Here is an 18679-nt window from a genome sequence, read left to right as displayed (position 1 = left end):
CGATGACAAGTGACCAAGACCTTTGGAGATATGTTGTGCTTGAGAAGACCTGGCAAGCCAAGTGAGATCATAACCGTGGCCTATGCCAGTGCAGCATAACCAGCCCATTTATGAGTACCTTTCAATAATTGGGCAATAAACTATGCTTGCGAAGACCTGTTGAAGCAAGTGAAGTAGTTGTCATGGCCGATGACAGTACTGCCTGATTGGCACCCATGCTGGTGACATGTAAAGAGCACCATTCAAGTATGGTTGTTGCCAGTGCTGCCTGACTGGCCCCCATGCTGATTGTAGCTGATGTCAGTACCCTGACTGGATCCCAGGCCAGTGGCATGTAAAAAGCACCATCCGAACATGATCACTGCCAGGCCTGCCTGACTGGCTCCTGTGCCAGTGGGACGTAAAAAGCACCCACTACACTCTTGGAGTGGTTGGCGTTAGAAAGGGCATCCAGCTGTAGAAACATTGTCAGATCAGATTGGAGCCTGGTGCAGCCACTGGCTCTCCAGACCTCAGTCAAATTATCCAACCCATGCCAGCATGGAAAATAGACGTTAAACGATGATGATAATGATGATGATACATGTACATATTTATATATATACCCCCCCCCCCCCACACACACACATATATATACACACATGTGTCAGATGTGTTAGTTAGTCATCCCATTCATAATTTTCTTTTATTTCTAAAAATTTATTCAGATTGCTACACTTTCACAAACAAAGAATGATTTCGCCCCCCCCCCGCCCCCCCCCCCAAAAAAAAACGTGCTTTCAAATTATTATTTTCTCCTCTCCAACTCTTTTGCTTTTGGCATGTATTTGAAAAAAATTAGGCAGGGTAGGGGTCCAGGAAATCACATTTTAAAATGGAGAAGTTACAATTCTGAAAATATTTTGTTCAAAATTTCAATTTTCCAATTATACCCCTCTCAACTTTCAGAACACACTCAGCATCAATGTTGTGGAAGTTTTTAAATCTGCCTCTTTTTTTTAATGTTTGTGGATGCATACTAAACAACAATCATCAAACAACACAAAGGAGGAAGGCTTCAATGAGGTCATTCAACATGCCAAAAATAACAGCTAAATCTCCCTCAAGTTCCTCCAATGTCTTATAAAATGCACACAACAGATGATATACTCCAACATATACAAAACTATGAAAATTAGGATTTTAAAAGAATTTCTTTAAGATTTTAATTTTTTTAATTGCTCCTACCTGCTAGCTTCCAGAATAACAACACCTCCGTTTAATTCTTCTTTCTTTGTCATTGTATTGGACAAATTTTAAAAGTTTAAATTCACCCTAATTTTATTAAACATGGCAATTTATCCTCTGTGGCCCTCTAGGTAGAGTAAGGGGCACTCTTCCTATGAGAATTACTGCATCAGTACATTATAAACTTCCACTTAATCAACCAAACTATATATAAAATAATAACACACAATGATAGAACTGGTTGTTTTTTGGTTTTTTGTTGCTATGTATGCCAAATGAGAAATGGTGATGAAGAGGAGGTAGAAGAAGATGAATGGATGATCTAAAATATTAAATTATTATATATAACAACTATATAAAATGTTATATGTAACTAAGCAACTATAAAATATATGTAACTATGGTATGATGCAATATATAACTGTCTTAAATCTGAGATGTTTTGGACAGAAGACAAAAAGATGTTATAGAGTTCATGCCTTATCCAAGATTATTTATAAATAAAATGAAGTGGTTCAATGTGGGAACAGAAACTGAGGAGCAGATTTTATTGCTGAGAACTATATTGTATCACAATCGATATGACATAATATATTGTCAAGATGGGATGTCATATATGATTAGGACGAAATGTAATTAATACTTAACATATGATGCAATCAAACAAGGAACTCACCTCATTGTCAGCTAGTTTAAGTTGCTGTATTGAATTTAAAAGGTCTTTGTCATTGGTGCAAAGGATCACTGAAAAAGAAAAAGTGTTGGTTATGTAATTTGAGAGAGATAGAGAGAGAGAGAGAGAGAGAGAGAGAGAGAGAGAGTAGTAGTAGTAGTAGTAGTAGTAGAATTTATTTAATAATTACTATTACTACCATAAATACGGTTGGATGAGCTAATGAGAATGGTTTTACTTGGTCAGTTGATCTCCTCTATGTTGTGGCCAAATCTGCCCTCAACAGACTCCATACTATTTTTAAAACCTTCTATATCTTTTTTTGCCAACTTGTGTCAGGCACAAAGGCAGACACAGTATGTATCTCCTTATAAGATCAGCGTGGCATTGTTTCATCAATAAGTCTTTCAAATCTAATAATATCTAAAATTGTTGCTCCTTGCTGGAGTAGTGACTGGTGGGATTCTCAGCTGCCCTTAGAGTGAAATCAGCACTGAGATGACTGATTCGGGATTCTCAGTTGTAGTCTTTTGCTTGAAGCTGAAAGACACTAGTATCAATCAAATAAACCACCCTCAGTACTCGACCAGTACTTAATTTAAAATGATGGCCAAATAAATCATCATTACTAATAACACTAGAGTTGTACTTATAAATGGAATCAATAAAACCAGTCTACCAATTACAGCATAGGTATCAAAGCTGACTCACAGCCCATTTAATGAAACAATAAATTACAAAAGCAAAAGTAAGTTAATGAAAGAATTACAAAGGCAAGTTGTTGAATTATTTCAGTATACAATTCATATATCTATAGCAACAGTTGAAAGTCCAGTACAGTGATATACCAAAGTTCAATGATCGCATAAATTTCTATAACCTCAATATTAGTAATACAAAAATAACCAAGCAGAAATAAATAGTTACAAGTCAGCCCTGATTCAACAAAATTATGATCAAGATTATTCTCTAGTAATATATTTGATAGCCCTACAAAAGCTTTTGTAAATTTTAAGAGAATGAACCAAAAAATAAACATGGTGTGTTGACAGCAAAAATTCTGATGAAACGATTCTGAAATTGTTTATGTATGTTTTGCAAGACTGATGTGACATTGTGTGTTAAAACAGTTATTATTATACTTGGGGATGGTCATATTTTGCCAATTAACCACACACATTATATATTCAGTCTTCACTTCAGCTTTAATATTATTATTTTAATTTCTTTGTCAAAGTTCTTTCATCACACATCTTGTGACCTCTTCAATAACTCTCTATCCCATGTGTCTCCTCTTTTGCTGCTTATTCCAATTCTTAAATCAGTTACTTTAATGTGGTGAATTTACTGTATATTTATTTGATTACTTAATCACAATATCAACAACAAAATCAACATTATTGATTCATCAGATGGATAAATCTTCCGTGCCATCTGTGAAGATTAATTTCAAAACCAACTTTAACAACCATCTCACCTCATCTATTGTTGATAATCAGCTCAAGATAATACTTCATTCATTCATTCATTCATCACACTTGTTCTCATATCTACATCAATGTAACAGTCGCTTTAAATACCCAATCAAAATTATTAATTATCTTCTAAAGAGTTGGGCTTAAACCACTCATCCAAAAGATCATATTTCATATTAATCTTGAAAATTGCAAATTTTTTCAATAAACAAACAAATTACAAAACTGCTTAAAAATATTTTTGCTCTTTACTTAGTTCATCAAGTGGTTTTAGTGACGAGGTCTCAGCAGCGCTGCAACTGGTACTTCGTTGGAGGGTCTTCTGATTAGGTGATGATTTGGGTTTTAAAGTTTGCTTCAACTCCTCTGCACGATTAAAATATGTTTGTACCTATAAACAAAAAGAAAAAAAATTGAAGTATTGATGTAAAGAAAGCAATTATATTTCATCATCATCATCATCATCGTTTAACGTCCGCTTTCCATGCTAGCATGGGTTGGACGATTTGACTGAGGACTGGTGAAACCAGATGGCTACATCAGGCTCCAATCTGATTTGGCAGAGTTTTTACAGCTGGATGCCCTTCCTAATGCCAACCACTCAGAGAGTGTAGTGGGTGCATTGTTTTGATAATTTTTCTTTTCTTTTTCTTTTTTCATTTTTTTTTTTTGAAGCAATCTACCTGAACGTTGATGAGATTGTCCTTATGAAGTTACACTATCCACTGAATGCATTATGGTGTTACATTGATACATATTTATTAATGAGACAGTGTATTTGTCTTCTTGAGAGAGGTTCTTAATTCACAACAACTCATTTCACTAATATACAAATAGTTGACGTATAGAATTGCAGGACACTGCTGCAGACAGACCTCCTGTTGGTAAAAGATTGCAACAGACTGCCATTCTTATTCAAAGAAGAAGTAATCTAATCATTTGACACAGGGATATCTAAAATAAGCTTCTGTACACCTCATCTGCTAACTATTTACAATGACACTATAGTTGTAAGCTTGTAGTCATTCTCTCAATTACAAAAAGTGGTAAAATCAGCTGCATATCATTTTCTATCATTTTAATAAAAGAAAAAAATGTACCATCCTGTCACATCTCCACCATCTTCTTTCACTCTCTCCCTCTTTTCCTCTCCATCCCTCTCTCTTTTTCACTTCCTCCCTTTCCCCTCTCTCCATCCCCATACCTGTCTTTGTCTACCTCTCTCTCTCTCTCTCTTTCCTCTCTCTCTCTCTCTCTCTCTCCCTATCTTTCCTCTCTCTCTCTCTCTCTCTCTCTCTCTCCCTCCCTCCAACTAACTAAGGTTGCCATATATCTCCTATTTCTGTCCTGCTATTCATATTCTAATCTCTCATCAGCTGCCACAGAGCCAACTCCCTCAATTCTACTCCTCTTCTCAGTTGAGGGCTCTTGTCTTGCAAGTTACTTGGAGACCTCACTGCAGCTGGAGCCAAATAAAAAACACCCAATATGCTCAGTAAAGTGGTTAGCATTAGGAATGACATCTAGCTATAGAAATAATGCCAAAGCAGACAGTAAAGCTTGATACAGTTTTCTGACAAGCTGGCACCTGTCAAACCACCCAATTCATGCCAGCTTAGAAGGCGAACATTTGATGATGATGAGGATGAGGAGGGGGAGATAATCATGGCGGATCTGTTCAGTTTGGCTCACAGATTTTTTAATTAATTTTTTTTAATTAAACAGTTTGAAACTTCGTATACTGGTGGAATGTCTCATGCAGAACACAGTTTACTTTGAACATTTTTGACAGAATTTGGTATTTTAGAAGTTATTTCATGTTAAAGTTGTTGTATTTGGGTAATTTCAACCAATCAATGACATGTATTCGGTTGAAGAAAGCTACTGCTGTTTGTGAAAGTAATTGAAGAGGAACAACTTCCGGGTCACCTCTACTAAATGTCACCACTCTGTTCTATTCATATATCGAGCGAAGATGATGCCACCTTTATCCTTTCTTCTTTTCTTGTCAGCACCATGCATTCCTTACTCTTTCCCTCCCTTCTACACTATTAACTAGCAACCAGCGAGCGAACTTGTCACTGTCACTACAATTACTGTATTTTCCAGTGTATAAGTTGCTATTTGTTTTGTTTTACCTTCATGTTTTGACAATGTTATTTTTTATCTAATAAAGACTTTTATATTGATGAAATGTGTTTGTTGTTGACTATAGTAAGATAAAATCATGACAATAACAATACATCTCATAGTTGTAAAATAAGGCATTTTGAAACTACATATATATCAACAACAAAAAGCTAGCTGCGGACTCATAGCTCTATAGGTCTTTTAAACACTGGTGCACTTTATGTGTGGATAAAACACTGATGTTGGGCAAACAAATAAATATATGTAAATAATATTTCTTCCTTCTTGGTGTTGATTCTTCAATGTTTAGTGGTTACTCAGACAAGAGAACCAAAAAAAAAAAAAGAAAGAAAAAAGCGTGTAATATGCAACACAGGCAATGAACAATAAATAAAATAGAACAGAGTAGTGATATTTAGTAGAAATGACCCAGAAGTTGCTTCTTTTCAATTACTATCACAAAGAGCAGTAGCTTTCTTCAACTGAATACACATCGTTGATTGGTTGAAATTACCCAAATATGACAACTTTAATATGAAATAACTTCTAAAATATCAAATTTTGTTAAAAACGTTTAAAGTGAACTGTGTTCTGCATGAGACTTTCCACCAGTATATGAAATTTCAAACTGTTTAGTTAAAAAACATTAATCAAAAAATCTGTGAGCCAAACTGATCAGATCTGTCATGGCCAAAAGGTCTTTGAATACAGGTCTACTTGATCAGAGCTGGAGTTAAAGAAACAAAAAAACAATAGCACCACTTAGAGGCTGGTAACACAAACAATGACTGGTGGCAGTAAATTCTGTTACAAACTAATTCAAATCCTTGTTCCATTTCCCACCAAAACTCTCCTCTTCTCCTCAATTAAACATACACTTTATCAATAACCCAAATAATGAAATGAAGGAATGAATATGAATAAACATTCTAGATCAGTGATTCTCAACCATTTTCTCCCTATGAACCCTTTTGATTCCTATTTTACTCTACTGGACCCCCATGCTAAAAAAAAAAATGATCCTTTTATATTTTCTAATTAAATATAATTAAGAAGTGTATTAAAAACTTTTTCTAATGTTTTGTGCATTGTAGAAGTATAAGCAATTTGTTGCCCATAAACTTTAACAGCAAAATCTTCTATGGACCCCCACCCAAAAAGTCATATGGACCTGAGTTGAGAATCACTGTTCCAGATAGATGTATACAGAAAAATTTCAGAAATAGCTCTTGAAATTCATGGCTTTAACATGTGTGTAGTTGCACAATGTAGTAACCCAACAAATGTGTCACCTTGTTAGTAATTCATACATTTCATGTAACTTCATTGAATAAGCAAAAATGTTAGTTCTAAAAACTCTCTAAGAGATGTTGAAGTGGCTACGAATATTCATTGAATAAGTTTTCCGTATAACTGTTCTCCTAAAATAACCTTGATTATCTTGAGCAATAGGAGGTTCATATTGTTGGAGGAAACTGTACAATGTACATTTGAAATTATATTACATTGAGGTGGTTGACACCTCTTGCAAAATCATTTTATTTTGGTATAAAATAAGATTATTTTTAGGCTTGATGGAGACTTAAGGCTTGATGAAGATGAAGGCTTGATGGAGACTTAAGGCTTGATGAAGATGAAGGCTTGATGGAGACTTAAGATTTGTCTTGACATGAGTGTGGGACCAAGGTAAAATAAGGCCCTCTATCATCATCATCATCATCATTTAACATCCGCTTTCCATGCTGGCATGGGTTGGACGGTTTGTCTGAGGACTGGCAAGCCAGAAGACTTCACCAGATTCCAATTTGATCTGGTAAGGTTTCTACAGCTGGATGCCCTTCCTAACACCAAAACTTCTTTGTCACTCTGTCTGTCTGCTTGTCTGCTCCCTATGTATTCTCAAACAGCTCCATCAAATAAAATAAAATTTTACAAGGTAATAGTATTACAACCCACGAGTGTCAACATGTAATTTTTTGTTTTCATTTGGATTAAAATAATATAACATTTTCTTGAAAATAATCTTTCTATTGTCAACTATAGTAAAGGACATTTGATATGACAATGACGATGATGTCACATTTTGTATATGAGTGTGTATGTGTCTGTCAGTGTGTGTGTGTGTTTGTGTGTTCTTTATGTACAACATGGTAAAGGGCGTTTTATACCACAATGATGACACATTTTGTATATGAATGTGTATGTCTGTCAGTGTGTGAGTGTTTGCACATTCATTTCGTACAACATAGTAAAGGACATTTTATATCACAACAATGATAATGACACATTTTGTATATGAATGTGCATGTGTCTGTCAGTGTGTGTGTGTGTGTTTACACATTTGTTACATATGACATAGTAAAGGACATTTTATACTACCTTAACGACACATTTTGTATATGAGTGTATATGTATCTGTGAGTGTGTGTGTGTTTGTGCATTTGTCACATACCATGTAGTAAAGGACATTTTATACTGCCACCACTACCACAGTGGCACATTTTGTATATGAGTGTGTATGTGTCTGTGACTGTGTGTGTGTTTGTGCATTCATTACATAAATCTATGTCTGTGTGTGTCTGTGTTAGTATATGTATATCAGTGTGTGTGAGAGCATATGTGTATATTACTGTATGTGCTATTATCAATCACACTGATGTAAACAGGCTATGTGAAAGAGCTATACTGGCTCCAACTAATGAAATGGTTGATAAACTCAGTCATGAACTTCAAAAGTTAACAGGTACATCAAAAATGACTTTTCCATCGATTCACAGTCAATCAAGATCAGGCTGTTCAATATCCTGTTGAATTTCTGAACACACTTAAACCTACTGGGATGCCACCGTATAACATTAAAGCTAGATGTTTTCATTATGTTGCTTAGGAATCTTGACCCACCTCACCTGTGTAATGAAACTTGCTTAATTGTTACTTCCATGAAGCCCCTTGTCCTACAGGCAACAGTCATAACAGGTAGTCACAAAAAAGAAAATGTCTTTATTACAAAATTTCCTCTCATACCGACATGTTCCATTTTAATTTAAGAGGCTTCAGTTTCCCGTCAAACTAAGTCTTGGTATTTCAATTAACAAATCTCAGGGACAATCCCTCAAGGTAGTTAGACTTCATCTCTCTACTACATGCTTTTCTCACAGCCAACTCTATATTGGTTGCTCATGATTTGGAAGCAGCAACAATTTATTCATTTGGATACCAATAAAAAATTACACAATGAATATTGTTTACCCTGATGTGCTTCAAGATTGACAGATTTTCATTTCTAAATTCTGTTATCATTACAAATTGGATATTTTGAAATAATTATGAGAAAAAAGATATATCTTCATATTTATTGTTTATTAATCTGATTAAGAACAACAGTAACCTGGGCAATGTTGGGTAATTCAGTTAGTTTCAAATAAAGTAAAATGGATCTTTTAAACATTTACATGTTTAGATATAGGCTAGAAAGAGCCATCAGGATAATTAAGAGAATAATCTTCATATTCACATACCCACTTAATTATATGATTTTTGTAGTAGTTGCTCCATCATTGTACCTTTTAAAGTTAATAATACTTTCATTTGCTGCTCACCCTTAAAACACAAATAGCACTAGAAAAATTTATTCAAGATTCTCAGCTAGAGTCTCCTGCTTGGAAAAGCCTGGAAAACATCAGTATCAGTCAATTAAATTAATTAACCCCAGTACTTGACTAGTACTTTATTATAGTGACACTGCAAGAATACAAGGTAAAGTTGGCCTTGGCAGAATTTGAACTCAGAATGTAATGGGCTGGAATTAAATACTGAAAGGTATAAGTGCCCCAAACTAAGTTTATTGCTTTTTACCTTGTGTTGAGTTTAAATGCAACTATGGTTATGAGTTCATAAAATAAACATCCAGAACATCCAAGAGTCACTTTAATTTACTATACTCCTTAACAAACAAATCATAAATCATGAACAGTCCGCAGGCAGATGTGAGAGTTTTAATTATAATGTTTTCTATTTAACTGTCATTTTTTATTTATGATACATTTTTAAATAAATAAACATCATTAATAAATATCATAAATTGCATAATGGGATCTTTACCCTTTGAATACGACAACTTTAACATGAAATAACTTTGAAAATATAAACTTTTCTCAACAGCACTAAGAGTAAAAGATGTTTTATATGACACATTCTACCAGTGTCCAAATTTGAAAGTGTTTAGTTACAAAAAATTAATTTCTCGATGTGCCATTCAAAGGGAAAAGATCCGCATAATGTGTTCTAACAAGGCACAAGCTGTTGATGAGCGGAATACTTTTCAGTCATGCTGCTGAGTTGTTGTAGTTCTGTAGTTCCAGCTCAACCTTACTGAGCAGGCCCTTAATCAAAGGCATTTCAGCCACAATAATCATGTCTTTTTAGAAGTATGTGGGATGGATGCTTCTTTTCCATTCACAAGACTTTAGGGTGTAACTTGAGAGATTTCACTGCTATTTCTAGTATGTCAAACGACTGCACAGGGACTCTTTCATTGGATTATATACTGTATATAGTATAAATATATACTATATTTTTCAATTTCTATCATCTACAAACTTTACTTGTTCAGTACATTTTCACATGAAAGCATAGGTATTTTTGTAGATTATGGAAATGTTTTTCAACCATATAGTCTTCATAATGCTAACTATACAATACAGTGGTAAGAATTTTCAGTTAGATTAATTGTAGCAAGAGAATTGTTTTCCATTTATTATAATAATGAAGTAACAATAACAAAACAAACAAATAGATACATTAAGTTGAATTCTTCCATTTAGGTAGTAGTAATTATGTTAGTTAAAAATGTGTCCATTTTCTAACTATTCATCCAGATAATTGATTTCATATGTTTTAAAATTGAAAATAATTGATTTGAGCATATTAAATCAAGAAAAATAATAGTTTCAAATTTTGGCACAAGGCCAGCAATTTTTAGGGTGTGGGTAAGTCAATTACACCAATCCCCAGTATTCAATTGGTATTTATTTTATCGACCCCAAAAGGATGAAGAACAAAGTTGACCCCAGCAACATTTGAACTCTGAACGTAAAGTTTGAAGAAATGTCACTAAGCACTTTTTCCAGTGCAGTAATGATCCTACTAGCTCACTACCTTACTCAAGAAAAATAATATATTGTTATCTTATAATTACTAACAGCAAAATGAAGTGAACCAACCAACACAGGACAATCAGAGCTGTGAATATTTAGTGTTGTTTCTGTGGAAGGATATGGTTTTGAAAACCTCACAAACACATTCTAATTTAACTCTTCACAGTAGTTTTTATAATAATTATCCTTAAAACATCTATCAAGCCTAAAGATGCCATAGTTCACAACACTCTGACAACTTGGTCACTAAGCTTTAAAGGATAGAAAAAATTTCATTCTCTACTGTAATTCAAGAATACGTTTAGTTGCACAACATGTCAACATTTTCTATGAAGATACTCTAGAATAAAGTAACAGAGTCAATTAAAAATTAGCACTGAAACGATTCAGAGATATATTCTTTGTGATAGTAATCTTAATAGGTATTAACAATTACTTTAAGGCAGTGGTTCTCAAACTTTTGGGGGTTGCCCCTTCTTGGCACTCAGGTCACATTCTTAGCACCCCCACCCCAACTAACCATCACAAACATAAACTTCTTTCCAAAACAAATTCAAAGCAACTGTATTTCACAAATAAAACTTAACCTAATGAATCCTTATTTTGTTGTTTTTACATGAATTGTTAGCCCATTATCACCCCACTTTCTACATGAATCGCTGCCCCATTATTGCCCCACTTTTTTCAACACCCCCTTGGAACTTTCCATCACCTCCATGAGGGCAATACCACTCACTTTGGGAACCACTGCTTTAAGGTGATAATGTATTCCATTACCTTTTCTAGCATTATTATAATGAACTCAATTCTCACTGAAAGCTACTTGTAACAACAAGACTTTCTACTTCTTATCCCAGCACAATCACATATATCTTTATACACATATATCTACCCTCACTCTCTTAACCTCCCTGCTCTCTTTTTATATATTTTCCTGAACAATGGTTCCAATGGTTTTTATCAAAACATCACATCACATTCACTATATGCTCCTAATATCATTGCAGATTCTTCACACATGATGACTGCAATTTGCAAAAGCCTTGTATACAATCTCATATTCTTCACACAACAGAAAAGAAGATGAATTTTTTCTTCAGAATAAAAAAAACCCCTCTAGTCTTGAACAGTTCTTAAATTTACATAAAGTGTACAGATAGCATACCTGAAACACATGCATGCACGTATGCGTGCACACACACATGCATGCATGTGCACACGCACACACACAAACACAAAAATAACTGTTTTCACTCATCAATAACGTAATAACAGGTCCTCTATTGATCTGTGACCTATCATTCTAACTGCTACATTAGTATTTGCTCCTCAAAAACCGACACTATATTTGCTTCATGAGAATACTGCAAATGTATCCAATATTTTCCCAATCAGCCCACTTTTGTGTCTCAACACTCAAGAACCCAAACTAAACAGAAAGTTTGATACTTCTTCTATAAAATCACTGCTCTCTTTAGAACTCCTTTCTTTTCCATGTATTTCCTACAAACAGTAACTAAAGTTCAAATCGAATATTAACCACACAAACTTGTGGTCCTATCCCATCACTTCCCACATTTATCCTTCATTTTAACCTTTTCACCACTCAAAAGCTTACAGTCAAAACAACAATATCATACACATACACACTCTCAGATGAAGAGCAAGAAAAGCATGAAATGTTAGTTTCGTAGCAAATTTTTTTAAGAACTTTCCTATGGAATAATTGTTGCTGACATAGGCCATTTTTAGTTACCTCAGATTTGGGATCTTTCTTCTATAATTACATTAACTTCACCCAATTATTCATTAGCCCAAATCAAAGTGGAACTAAAGATGTCATAACCATAACCTCTTCTATTTAAGGCTAAGTAATAAAATATGTTGGGGATAACTTCTCAAATTTCTCATTTCATCCATTCACCAATTCCTTTACAATTAAAATTACTATTTAAGAAAAGTAATTCTATTAATTTTTTAAAAAATACTCATTTTGTTTTTATTTTATTTCAGCTTTTTTCTTCTTTGCCAAGTAATATATATTTAATTTCCTATTAGTATTATTCAGCAGAGAGTATTTAAAAATAAATAAATAAACAACTTCTGAGAATAAGGAGCTGAGCTGTTCATTCCTATTTTGCCATCATATGTTAGTAGTTTGTCTTGGCTCATAACAATATTAAAGGTCATTGAACTGAAAAATTAAAGTAATGTGAGTTGATAGCAGCAACAAACTCTGTCTGACTGGGCAGGGGTGGGTGAGTTGCTTACGATTAAATACAGTAAGGTAGACTTGCAAAAGATAATTAATGATGATAGTTTTTTTTTTTACTGCCATGATTTTCTAAATTTTAATTATTTTTCTCATACAAGAAAAAAATCTGGAGCAAATAAAAATAGTAAAAAGAGGTTGATAAATCCTCTCAATTCTTTTCATTCTGCTCATCATTATTATCATTATCACAAAGCTTAAACATTAAGCAAATAAGTTTTATATTAAGGCAGTGAGGAGTTAATTCAAACGTGTTAAAATAAGGAACTATAACTAAAAGACACAAAGAAAAATGTTGTCTGTGAAGTACTTATGAAAATAGATGGGATTGAGAAGTGTGAAAGCCATTTTAAAAGGATTACTAGAGGTTGGGCACAAGGTATTGAACAATGCCAGCAGCAGCCAGCCACTGAAGACCCAAGTCCAGTAGCACAAGCTACACTGGTTTGCACATATGCAGGATGAGCACTGGCAGATTACCATACCAACTTCTGTAGCAGCTGTGACCCACACACTGAAGAATTCAGTGCAGTGTACCAAAGAAGACATGGGTACAACAAATTGAGGATGGCCTGAAGTCACAGCACCTTGATCTCTAGCATGCTAAGGCCAATACCAGGGATCAGAAAGCATGCAATAACATCATCACAAGAACAGTGTATTGGTTGAGAGGACAGCCTCCTGCTCCAGTTGCCAACTAGGGATTTAAGAAGATTGAAGGGTGGCAGTTAAGAAGAAGAAGTGTTGATTGAATAGTACAGCTGGTATTAAGAAACATAATACAGAGAGGAAGAAAGTGTGAAGATAAAGAATATGATGGTGCTAATGAGCAAATGTAAAGCTGAGTATGAAGTTTTGGATAGAGTAGGGTGTAAAGAGAAGTGTGAATTGAAAACTGAGCAGGATATAATATGGAGGATGGAACAATATATGAAGAGAACTTCAAAAAATGAAAAAATAAAATGGAAAAGGTGTAAAGAGGAGGATGGAACAGATTATGAAGAGAAATGGAAAATGGTAACTATGGAATAAAAGAGTAGAGTATGAAAATATAGTGATGAAGCAATAATATTTAAACTATATCATACATAACAAGCAGTAATTTAAGGCAACCAAAACAAGTTCACCGATAGGATTTGAACCTGTATCTTACATGTCCTGAATGGTGCCTGCCATTATGTCTCCTCAAGCTAGATATCATTATTTGATTCTGCTAAGGCAGTAAGCTGCAGAAATGTCAGCCTGCTGGGCAAAATGCTTAGCAGCATTTTGTCTGTCTTTTATGTTCTGAGTTCAAATGTCATAAAGGTCAACATTGTCTTTCATCCTTTCAGAGTCAATAAAATAAGTACCAGCTGAGGACTGGGGTTGATGTAATCAATTTAGTCACTCCCCTGAAATTGCTGGCCTTGTACCAAAATTTAAAACCATTATTTGACTCTGCTATAAGATGGTGATCTGGCAGAATTGTTAGCATGCCAGACAATCTTTATGTCCTGAGCTCAAACTCTACTGAGGTCAACTTCACCTTTCATCCTTTCAGTGTTGATAAAATAAGTACCAGTTGAGCACTGGAGCTGATGTAATCAACTATCCCCCTCTGCCAAATTTCAGGCTTTGTGTACAAAGGACTATTTGATTCTATTATTTACACTGTGCTATTTTTATCTCCATAAACTAATTCTTTAGTCACTTATAACTAGTTAAAGAGGCTTCTCTACTAATGTCCAATGTGGCAAGGTGTCCTGTCACTATTTAATGTTTGCGAAATAAACCCATGAATGAAATTCTGAATTAACTGTTTAGATTCTAATGTAAATGATTTGAGACATCATAAGCAGCAATTTGAAACAGAAGAGAGAAACATTGCAGAAACAAATTATATTATACAACTTAAGGAGTGGAATGATAGAATATACTGCAATGTAATTAGTTACATTAGCTTATATTATTTTTAATTATGCAAATTATGCAGACCAATAATTATTTGTAACTCTTTTTCTATATATATAAAAATATGCTAATTGATGAAGTAGACAAAATAATACTGATGGATTGTTAATATATCACTAACGAGTATCAACTACCCACTAAGTAAAGTTGTTTCTTTTTTCTTTTATAATTTACTTTTCTTTTACAAAAGAGACCAGTGAATATTTCACAGAATTAATGGTAAACCTATTGGGTTATTTCTGAAAACTTTATCCAAAAGCCTGAAAGCATAGCCTGTGTTGTGTCTGTATGGAAAGTTAGTCATTCATCTGCTAATCATTGAAAAGTGAAAGAAATTGGAATACGATGATTACTTAATGCACTTTATATATTTTATGAACAATTTTATAGACTTAATACACAGCACTTATAAAATAAATAAAATAAATATTCACTCTCATTTTTCCATTTCCCCCATAAACAAAAATAAAATATCCCGTACATAGGCTGCAACCTTTAGTTAAATTGCATATATCTGCCATGTAAATAAGCATGAATATTTCACAGAATTGCATTTATGTGCATGTGTTAAGTGATAGGTGATATAAAATCTGAGTTTAATTTTAAAAAATACACTTTTCACTATCCACACACCACCAGCACCACCAGCACCTCCACCACCATCATTATCTCCCTCTCCCCCTCTCTCTCTACTTTTCTTTAACCTCACCATCAGAACATCACCTCTATGCTAAAATTATATTTCTAACTCTTTCTCTATGTCACTGCCTTCAACTAACTCTTTTAACCACATAATAAATATTACGTCCCCCCACCACACACCATGGACACTCTTTTTCTCTCCCTCTTTACCTTATCCTCTTTTTTCTCTCCTTATTCTTTCTCCCCTCTTTCCCTTCAACTAATCACTTGAAAGTGTTACATTTACATTCCCTCTACCTCACGTCAATGGACACTTCTCTCTCACTTTTTCTCTTTCCCTTTTTTTCTTTCTCCCTCTTTTTCTCTAATCATGTGAAAGCTTTACGAACAGGCTAAGTAACAGAATGACAAGCAGAATTAATACAAAATATTTAAATCCTCTGAAGCATATCCAACCTAAGACAAAATTAGAAGTTTTTAATAAACAAGGCTATTAATAGAAGAAAATTACTACACAAAATTGTTGAATGAGAGTTGTGCGAACTTGCAATAACATATCTATGATATGATATATACTAAAATATATATTAACCTTTTCTTGTAGGGCTTTCTTCTTCATAAAGTCTCTTTCATCTGATAAATAAAACAAAACAAACAGATAATCACTGGTAAAAGAAAAAAAGAAATTTAAAATATTTAGGTTTTGCTTCAAGTAACTGACAAAAAAATGGGTAGTTTAATAGAGATAGCTTAATGGTTAGGAATTGATGTAATGACTAAGTAAACAGATAAGTGAAGTAAATAGCAATTAATAAGAATGAATGAAGGTTAACTACATGGTATGAATAAGACAACTTGTTAAATAGATATGAGTGGGTGAATGGATTTTAGTATTTTTTACAATGACTCAGTGAACACTTCATTGTCTATATCCATGATCACATGGATATAGACATACCAAATTTATAGAAATAAATTTTCCGCTAACGCAGAATCCTGCTTCATAGAGGACAACTGGAAGTTCCTATGAGACAACTTGCTGTGGGCCGACCAAAATCTGTGACTAGCACAAAGCCCAGGTTTATCTGCTAAACCAGAGAGGAGGAACCCATGGCCATCTGAAGGGCAAAGTGCAACCTTCATTGTCATTTAATGTCCACTTTCAATGCTGGCGTGGGTTGGACGGTTTGACTGAGGACTAGCAAGCCAGAAGGCTGCACCAAGCTCCGATCTGATCTGGCAAAGTTTCTACAGCTGGATACCCTTCCTAATGCCAACAACTCCAAGAGTGTAGTGGGTACTTTTTACGTGCCACCAGCATGAGGGCCAGTCAGGCGGTACTGGCAATGACCATGCTTGAATGGTGCTTTTTACATGCCACCGGCACAGGAGCTAGTCAGCTGGCACTGGCATCGACCATGCTTGAATGGTGCTTTTTATGTGCCACCGGTATGGGACCAGTCAGGAAGATATATATTTGAGAGAAAATCATTATATTGGAATATATTTTTGTTGATGTAAATATATTTTTGTTGATGTAAATATATTTTTGTTGATGCAAATGGTGAATTTTAGAAATGTTTATATTTCTTAATCTCCACTTGTGATTTCATGTTTAAAGTAATTACAATTGTGTATAAAACAATTGAAAATAGCTTCAAACAATTTTCTAGAAATTTAATAAAAATGGTTACTGTGGGAGGGTGCTTAATCAAAAACTTCATCCATTTTTTAAATATTTTGTTAGAGATTGTTTTAACTTATATATATTTACAATAACAGGGTTAGCAGTATAAAATTAGTTCTGAAATATGGTATTGTCAGATAGCAGTTAACTTCAATGTGCCCTTTCAACATAAAAAATGTCCCCTACTTCTATACTAAACTGTATCTGCATAAAAATACATAACTAAAGCATTCTTCTCAAGTAACCTCCAATTTTTCAATGCCATTGTACATTAAGAACAATGTTTTTTTTCTATTCAAACAAATAGAATACTAAAAGAAAGTCTACATACAGTGGGTGGGGTTCAGCCAAACTCTGATGATAATTTAAGGAAATTTAACAATTTAGTTTTCAACTTGAAAAGCTGGCTATCTTATTCTGATCTGGGATTCTCCAGCTAATATGCTTTAAGAAGAAAAGAGAAGAGCTTTATCAGTCCAATGTCAGATGCCATATTTTCATGTTACTATAAGAGTTTAGATGGAATGTAGAGGACTAAATTCTGATCACAGAGATGTTATCAAAACATAATTGACAGATTTAAAGGCAAAGAAAGAAACAAACATAGGCTCTGATATGAACAAAATTGGTATTTCTACTATTAACAGAGTTAGCCCAGCTATTAGCCATCTTAATTCCAATGTTGGCACAAATTTACTGAAGTTTTTCTGTATCAAGTTAGGTTGTTTGACATAACCCAACTGAGAAATACAATATTTAACACAAGTAACATTATCCAATATAAACATACAATATGTATTCTACTAAATGTTAGCTTCTTGATATATATATATATATATATATATATATATATATATATAAATATATACATCAGCTTATCATAGCATTACTCAAATGTATACAAGCTGTATTTATACAAGTCAATATTCCTAACCATTCACAAACTACACCCAATAAAACTATCAACAATTTATTCGAAGTTCTAAAGCTTCTACAAAATATTTTTATAAAACGTCTAAAAGGGGATGTTTTATGGTTTTTAGATGAAATATCAGTGCAAACATAAACAATACATTTGTAAATGAGAAATAAATGTGATTCTGAGGGGCTCACATTTGGATGTCTTTTCTGTTTGCATCAACACTTAAAACCATAAAATACATATTCTTCATTCTTTTGCAGTTTAGTCTTCAAAAGCTAAATAAGTTTAAAACTAATTAATTTGAATAAATGTGAGAGATTTTAGATTAACTTCACTATGACTAAGACTGATTGTATGATCTACTTTATCATTCTGATATAAAGGTAATAAATCTAAAGATGCTTAGAATCTGAGTATTTTTAAAGCTTTAAACATGTTAAATTCATTTTTAAAGTTTTCAAAGAACTCTTCCAAAATTTTCTAAAAGACATTTGAATATGATGGTTTCCATTATAGTTAATATATATATATATATATATATA

General features: G+C 33.7%; 1 protein-coding gene across 9 annotated transcripts in view; it reads right to left on the bottom strand.

Moving 5' to 3' along the window:
* Window positions 1-18679, bottom strand: part of LOC106869961 (serine/threonine-protein kinase ULK3) — a 195236-nt gene that overhangs the window by 88144 nt on the left and 88413 nt on the right. For all 9 annotated transcript variants that reach the window (XR_016244447.1, XR_001409483.3, XM_014915938.3 and 6 more), the window contains 3 exons: window positions 16121-16161; window positions 3628-3766; window positions 1904-1971 (listed from right to left, as the gene is read on the bottom strand). Coding sequence is in view for 7 of the 9 variants with exons in the window: in XM_014915938.3 (XP_014771424.1) it covers window positions 1904-1971; window positions 3628-3766; window positions 16121-16161 (248 nt within the window). In the remaining 2 variants the exon portion in view is untranslated. The remainder of the gene's footprint in view (window positions 1-1903; window positions 1972-3627; window positions 3767-16120; window positions 16162-18679) is intronic.

This window comes from Octopus bimaculoides, chromosome 15, assembly GCF_046866305.1.
Source record: "Octopus bimaculoides isolate indiv1 chromosome 15, ASM4686630v1, whole genome shotgun sequence".
Lineage (NCBI taxonomy): Eukaryota > Metazoa > Mollusca > Cephalopoda > Octopoda > Octopodidae > Octopus > Octopus bimaculoides.
Note: the sequence above shows the minus strand (reverse complement) of the source record. Positions and strands in the feature narration are given on the sequence as shown.